The 8,199-nt window shown below is 45.4% G+C and overlaps 1 protein-coding gene across 1 annotated transcript; it reads left to right on the top strand.

Moving 5' to 3' along the window:
* Positions 1-2,288: 2,288 nt before the first annotated feature.
* Positions 2,289-4,767, top strand: LOC106600083 (neurofilament medium polypeptide-like). The gene is made up of 3 exons (XM_045701760.1): positions 2,289-3,311; positions 3,579-3,703; positions 4,173-4,767. Exons 1-3 carry the CDS (start codon positions 2,289-2,291, stop codon positions 4,765-4,767), a joined length of 1,743 nt encoding a protein of 580 aa, XP_045557716.1.
* The last annotated feature ends 3,432 nt before the right edge of the window (positions 4,768-8,199 follow it).

Here is an 8,199-nt window from a genome sequence, read left to right as displayed (position 1 = left end):
ATTGCTCATGTCAAAGGTGTGAACAGAGAGCCCCATGGTGGTGGTGTGGTTATGGTATGGGCAGGCATAAGCTATGGATGACAACAAACACAATTGCATTTTATTTACGGGAATTTGAATGTACAGAGATACCTTGATGACATCCTGAGGCCCAATATCGTGCCATTCATCGCCTCATGTTTCAGCATGGTAATGCATGGCCCCATGTCACAAGGATCTGTACACAATGTCTGGAAACTAAAAATGTCCCAGTTCTTCCATGGCCTGCATACCCACCAGACATGCCAACCATTGAGCATGTTTGGGATGCTCTGGATCGACTTGTACGACAGCGTGTTCCAGTTTGCGCCAATATCCAGCAACTCCGCACAGCCATTGAAGAGGAGTGGGACAACATTCCACAGGCCACAATCAACAGCCTGATCAACTCTATGTGAAGGAGATGTGTCACGCCGCATGAGGCAAATGGTGGTCACACCAGACACTGGTTTTCTGATCCACAGCCCTACTTTTCTTTCAAGGTGTCTGTGGCCAACAGATGCATATCTGTATTCCCAGTCTTGTGAAATCCATAGATTAGGGCCTGGTTGATTTATTTAAATTGACTGATTTCCCTCTATGAACTGTAACTAAGTAACTTGTCAGTCTATATACACTGAGTTTACAAAACATTAGGAACTCCTCTACTTTCCATGACATAGATTGACCAGGTGAATCCACATGAAAACTATGATCCCTTATAGATGTCACTTGTTAAGTCCACTTCAAAAAGTGTAGATGAAGAGGAGCAGACAGGTTAAAGAAGGATTTTTAAGCCTTGAGACAATTGAGACATGGATAGTGTGTGTGCCATTCAGAGGGTGAATGGGCAAGACAAAACATTTAAGTGCCTTTCAACGGGGTATGGTAGTAGGTACCAGGAGCACCAGTTTGAGTTTGTCAAGAACTGCAACGCTGTTGGGTTTTTCACGCTCAACAGTTTCCCATGCCTATCAAGAATGGTCCACCACCCAAATGAGATTCAGACAACTTGACAGTGACAAAACTGTGAGAAGCATTGGAATCAACATGGGCCAGCATCCCTGTGGAATGCTTTCAATACCTTGTAGAGTCCATGCCCTGATGAATTGAATGCATCGCAATATTAGGAAGGTGTTCCTAATGTTTTGTACAGTCAGTGTATCTACTGAGTGACTTTCACCTGATCTAAAAGCACTTTCTCAACACTTGTTTTGTATAGGGGGTGGGGTGAGGGCAGTTAGCGGTTACATATACCCCAAAATTATAAAAACGTTGCCTATGAAATGTGTTAACAAATGTGAATCACTGTGTATCCTTAACCAACATACATCTATCATGTGACATGGAGTTAATGTAGTGCTTATTTTAGTGATGATACACTATTTTACAATAAAAAAGGTCTTTGCTGAGACATTGTTCAGTCACATTTTCTATTTACTAATCTCTCTCTGTAGAGGTTTTCATGTCTGATCAAGAGAGTAAATATCATATTCTGATATCATATTCACATTATTCACTGAAATACATAATTGATTTCTATGAGCAACCTACCGTATACTGTGAGGTGTAAATGAATGCTGTATCACTGGAACACATCCAGGCCAACCCTTTTCAGCCAGCCTGTCTCCGCCAAGCCAAGCAGACCCATGTGTTTTCCTCATGTAGACATTTGTAAAACGTTGTGAGATTAAAGGGCAACTCCACCCATTTTCAACCTAATTTTCACTGGTTTGGTGCTGGAGATGATGAATATGAGGTTGAAAAGTGTTTGAAATGCCCTTTAAAAGTGCTGCTTGACTGAGAATTGAGAGCAGTTATGTCTAAGCTTAGGGTCATTCTTAAATGACTATTTTACACTAGCTTTACAACCTCTTATATACAGTAATATACAGTTCAATTACAAGGCAAGCACATTCAGCCAAACCAGAATCTGCAACCCCTTTCTATAATATATATATATATATATAAAAATATAACAAGGAAAGCTATGGATTAAACAATAGTCTGAAACCCTGACAATGTATTGAAGACATATGACTTGTAATTTTGCATCAATGCAGTCTGAGACAAAACGATGAGGGAGAGAGAGAGACGGAGAGAGAGAGAACACAGGTGAGGAAGCACGCATTGGCAGACAGTCAAGCCTACAGCTGATTCTATACATTTTCAGCACTATGGACAGTTCCATTCTGCAGCGCGAGCAGACAGAGCGGGTATAAAAGGTTGCTTAGCCTGCACACCAACACAGCTTAGTATACTGAGGCAATATGAGCCACAGAATGGACTATCATTCGGGTTCTCCGCATAGGGGAGCTCAAGCTGAGTATTGCTGCTATCAACCCAAACTGACCGGATCCCCCTCTGCATCCAGGACCGTTGGCTTTGAGTCGACTACCGCATACATGAACAGAGGATATGCGACGACGCTGAAGAGTGAATTCGGATCCGTTCCGAGATCATCGGAGAGCCGTTTAAATTTTTCAGACCCATTTACCGGGGTGTTGACGAAAATGAATGAGAAAGAACTGCTCCATAGACTGAACGACCGTTTCGCCGGATTCATAGAGAAGGTGCGTCAATTGGAGCATCAAAATGAATTGTTTGAGAGGGAAATCGAGGAAATCAAACTAAAGGCACAGTCCCCTGCGTCTCTGGCCCAGGAGCACGAGCTGGAACTTATGGACCTGAGGAACCTAGTTCATGACATCACCCTTCAGAAGCGTCAAATCGAGATAGAGCATCAGAACCTGGAGGAAGATTTCCTCACCTTGAGAGACAAGTACGAGCAGGAGGCACGTGACCGCTCGGATGCAGAGAACGGCATCCTTGTGCTGAAAAAGGACGCCAACGATGCATACCTCGCCAAACTTCAGTTGGACAAGAAAGCGCAGTCTCTGGTGGACGAGATCCACTTCCTGAAGAAGAACCATGAGGACGAGATATCAGAAATGGTGGCCCAGATCCAAGAGGCTCAAGTAACGGTCAAGGCGCATGACTTTGGCAAACCTGACATCACAGAGGCTCTCCGGGACATCCGTGTGCAGTTAGAAGGTCACTCCAACATTCAGCAGGCCGAGGAGGGCTTCCGTGTCCAGTTCGCAAAGTTAACCAAAGCGGCAGAGAGCAACAGAGAGGCGTTGAAGGCGACCCAGCAGGAGATCCAGGAGAATAGAAGGCGCCTGCAGGGGAAAACAATTGAACTGGAATGTGGGAAAGGAATCAGAGAGGCCCTGGAAAAACAACTGCAAGACCTGGAGGAGCGTCACTATGCGGAAATGATTCATTACCAGGTAGACTGTGGTTTATTTTGTACCTCTAACAATTGTAAGTAAACAAACACATTTTTATGATTCATATTTGTATTCAGGGCTATGTTGTAGGTGTAGGCCACAAATATAGGCCCCATGTGAACTGTATCATTATTGGAATATAATTTCCTCATATAGGCCTATAGGGGTAGAACACTATTTCTCCCCTTAATTTCTCCTTGTTGTCATACCAACCAAAGTGGCTGGTTGACCCTATTATTGACACTACTTGTGTGCTTTTCTGTCCAGGACACTATCAGGCAGCTGGAGAATGAGGTGACCAATGCTAAACTAGACATGTCTGGCTACCTGAGAGAGTACAAGGACCTGCTGAATGTCAAAATGGCTTTGGATGTGGAGATTCTCTCTTACAGGTAAGGGACATCAACTCCATCTCTCCCATATATAAAATCATTGACTGAGGAAAATACCATATAGTTTATGTGTTCCTGGATCTATTTCTGAGGATAACCGATGTGTGGACATTTTATTCTAGCCCAGCGCTAACACATCTGATTCAACTTAGTGCTATGTTGGAACAAAACTGTGCAAAGTGTCATAGAGATGGTGAAAGATTATTACAAAACACAGTCAATAGTGAAGAAATGAAACAGTAGACATTTAATTGAAATAGTTTGATGTCATGTTTAACATCAAATGAACATAGACCATATCACAACACAGATGACACTATAATCATAATATGGATATTCAGACATATCCACACACACTGTTCTCACGAGCTGACATGGTGATCAGTCTGGCATTTATGAGGCTAACACATTGGGACATATCCATATTATAGTCATGACGGTAGTAACACATCTCTCTGCCTCCCTATAGGAAACTCCTGGAGGGTGAGGAGTCCCGTCTGTACACCATCTCTGACACCCACATCTCAATGCCCTGCATCTACCGCCAGTCCCCCGTCTACACCCTGCCTTACCTGGCCCGGCAGGGAGGGCCCACACGCAGGTCTGAGCCCCAGTACAAGTTTGTTGAGGAGATCATTACTGAGACCACCAGAGACATGGAGATGTCCGAGATCGAGGAGACAGGCTCCGAGGAGACGGACGGGGGAGAGGGAGACGAGTTGAGACAGAAGCAGGGAGAAGAGAGTGACAAAGCTGAGAGGAGGAGTGGGGAAGAGATGGATGAAGAGAAAGAGAAATATAGAGGTAAAGTGGATGTTGAAGTGGACGACCCAGAGGAAGAGGGTGAACAGGAGGAAGAGTCTAAGAGACAGCAGATGGTAACATCAGCAGAGGTCGAGGTAAATGGAGATGGAGTTAGCCCAAGCGAGGGAGAAAATGGAGAGGAGGAAGATGATGAAAGAGAGGAGGAAAAGGGGGGTGAGCCAGATGCAATCAAAAAGACAGAGGACATTGACAGAGGTGAAAATACACAAAGTGAAGTCAAATCAGCTGAGGCCCAGTGAGGGAAAAGGAAAAACTGGACAAAACAGGGAAGCTAGACAGCGAGATAAAGGAGCCATTAGAAAAAGATGACACCCCAAAACATGGCGAATCCCAACCAGAGGTTCCCATGAATGGTGACACCTCAACAGAACCCAAAACTTCAGAGTCAGAGGATAGCAAAACAGGAAGTTCAGTAAAGGGTGAACTACAGGTCCCCACAGAGGACATCTCCAAAGAACCCAAAAAGGTGTCAGAGGAGAGAAAAAAACAAAGCCCTTTAAAGGAGAAGAAGGAGGTAGATCTGAAAGAGGAGAGTGCCCCAACAGAGCAACAACAAGATAGCCCAAAAGAAAGTCCCATCAAAGAGAGAGAAAAGGTAGATCTGACAGAGCAGAGTGCCCCAACACTGGAGCAGAAACCTGATCAGAAAGAGCACAGAGAGTCAGACCAACCTCAAGAGGCAGAGAGTGCTGTGACAATACAAGAAGAGACATCCCCTAAACCGGACCCTAATGTTACCCTTAAAGAGGACACATCCCCTAAACCAGAACAAGCAGTCACCCCTGAAGATGAAACAACCACAAAACCAGACCAAACTGTCACCGCTAAAGAGGAGACAACCCCACAACAGGAGCCAACCGTCACCCCTAAAGAAGAGACATCCCCTAAACCGGACAAACCTGTCACCACTAAAGCAGAAACTTTCCCAAAACCAGAACCAGCAGTCACCACTAAATTAGAAACTTCCCCAAAACCAGAACCAGCTGTCACCGCTAAATTAGAAACTTCCCCAAAACCAGATCTAGCAGTCACCCCTAAAGAAGACACTTTTTCAAAACCAGAACTAGCAGTCACCCTTAAAGAAGAAACTTCCCCAAAACCAGAACCAGCAGTCACCCCTAAAGTAGAAACTTCCCCAAAACTAGAACTAGCAGTCACCCCAAAAGTAGAATCTTCCTCAAATCCAGAACTAGCAGTCACCACTAAAGAAGAAACTTCCCCAAAACCAAAACCAGCAGTCACCACTAAAGAAGAAACTACCCCAGAACCAGCAGTCACCGCTAAATTAGAAACTTCCCCAAAACCAGATCTAGTTGTCTCCCCTAAAGAAGAAACTTACCCAAAACCAGAACTAGCAGTCACCCCTAAAGAAGAATCTTCCCCAAAACCAGAACCAGCAGTCACCGCTAAATTAGAAACTTCCCTGAAACCAGATCAAGCATTCACCCCTGAAGAAGAAACTTCCCCAAAACCAGAACTAGCAGTCAGCCCTAAAGAAGAAACTTCCCCAAAACCAGATCTAGCAGTCACCCCTAAAGAAGAAACTTCCCCAAAACCAGACTTAACCCCCACCCCTAAAGAAGAAACTTCCCCAAAGCCAGAACCAGCAGTCACCCCTAAAGGAGAAACTTCCCCAAAACCAGAACTAGCAGTCACCACTAAAGTAGAAACTTCTCCAAAACCAGAGCCAACTGTCACTCCTAAAGAGGAGACGTGCCCTAAACCGTACCCCACGGTCAACCCTAAAGAGGAGACATCCCCACAACAGGAGCCAACCGTCACCCCTAAAGAGGAGACATCCCCTACACCGGACCTCACTGTCACCCTTAAAGAAGAAACTTCCGCAATACCAGAACCAGCAGTCACCCCTATAGAAGAAACTTCCCCAAAACCAGACTCAACCATCACCCCTAAAGAAGAAACTTTCTCAAAACCAGAACCAGCAGTCACCCCTAAAGAAGAAACTTACCCAAAATCAGAACTAGCAGTCACCCCTAAAGAAGAAACTTCCCCAAAATCAGAACCAGCAGTCACCCACAAAGCAGAAAATTCCCAAAAACCAGACCCCACTGTCACTCCTAAAGAGGAGACATCCCCTAAAAAGTTCTCCACTGTCAACCCTAAAGAGGAGACATCCCCACGAAAGGAGCCAACCGTCAACCCTAAAGAGGAGCCATCCCCTAAACCGTACCCCACTGTAACCCCTAAAGAAGAAACATCCCCTAAACCGTTCCCCACTGTCGCCCCTAAAGAGGAGACATCCCCTATACCAGAACTAGCAGTCACCACTAAAGAAGAAACTTCCCCAAAACCAGAACCAGCAGTCACCACTAAAGAAGAAACTTCCCCAAAACCAGAACCAGCAGTCACCATTAATTTAGAAACTTCCCCAAAACCAGATCTAGCAGTCACCCCTAAAGAAGAAACTTTCTCAAAACCAGAACCAGCAGTCACCCCTAAAGAAGAAACTTACTCAAAACCAGAACCAGCAGTCACCCCTAAAGAAGAAACTTACTCAAAACCAGAAGTTGCAGTCACCCCTAAAGAAGAAACTTCCCCAAAACCAGAACCAGCAGTCACCATTAATTTAGAAACTTCCCCAAAACCAGATCTAGCAGTCACCCCTAAAGAAGAAACTTTCTCAAAACCAGAACTAGCAGTCACCCCTAAAGAAGAAACTTACCCAAAACCAGAAGTTGTAGTCACCCCTAAAGAAGAAACTTCCCCAAAACCAGAACCAGCAATAACCCCTAAAGTAGAAACTTCCCCGAAACTAGAACTAGCAGTCACCCCTAAAGTAGAATCTTCCCCAAAACCAGAACCAGCAGTCACCCCTAAAGAAGAAACTTCCCCTAAACCTGAATCAGCAGTCACCCCTAAAGAAGAAACTTCCCCAAAATCAGAACCAGCCGTCACCCATAAGGCAGACATTTCCCAAAAACCAGACGCCACTGTCACTTCTAAAGAAGAAACAACCCCGCAACCAGAGCCAACTGTCACCCTTAAAGAGGAGACATCCCCTAAACCAGAACTAGCAGTCACCACTAAAGTAGAAACTTCCCCAAAACCAGTGCCAGCAGTCACCCCTAAAGTAGAAACTTCTCCAAAACCAGAACCAGCAGTCAACCCTAAAGTAGAAACTTCCCCAAAACCAGACCCAACCATCACCCCTAAAGAGGAAATATCCCGTAAACCAGACTCAAGCCTCACCCCAGAATCAACGACCACCCCTAAACCAGACTCAACCCCTCACCCCAGAATCAACGACCACCCCTAAACCAGACTCAACCCTCACCCCAGAATCAACAACCACCCCTAAACCAGACTCAACCCTCACCCCAGAATCAACAACCACCCCTAAACCAGACTCAACCCTCACCCCAGAATCAACGACCACCCCTAAACCAGACTCAACCCTCACCCCAGAATCAACAACCACCCCTAAACCAGACTCAACCCTCACCCCAGATTCAACAACCACCCCTAAACCAGACTCAACCCTCACCCCAGAATCAACGACCACCTCTATGGAAGAGAGTGAAACGACGGGCAGTGGTGACAAAGCTAAGACAATCACACCACCAGAGAAACAGATTCCTGCAGTTGCAGCGAGCAAGGACTCCCACAGGGAGGTGCCAGAAAGCAACACAACTCAGGAGAAACCAGAGGAA

This window comes from Salmo salar, chromosome ssa18, assembly GCF_905237065.1.
Source record: "Salmo salar chromosome ssa18, Ssal_v3.1, whole genome shotgun sequence".
Taxonomy (NCBI): Eukaryota; Metazoa; Chordata; class Actinopteri; order Salmoniformes; family Salmonidae; genus Salmo; species Salmo salar.
The sequence above is the reverse complement of the archived record's forward strand: the minus strand, read 5'-3'. Positions and strand labels throughout refer to the sequence as shown.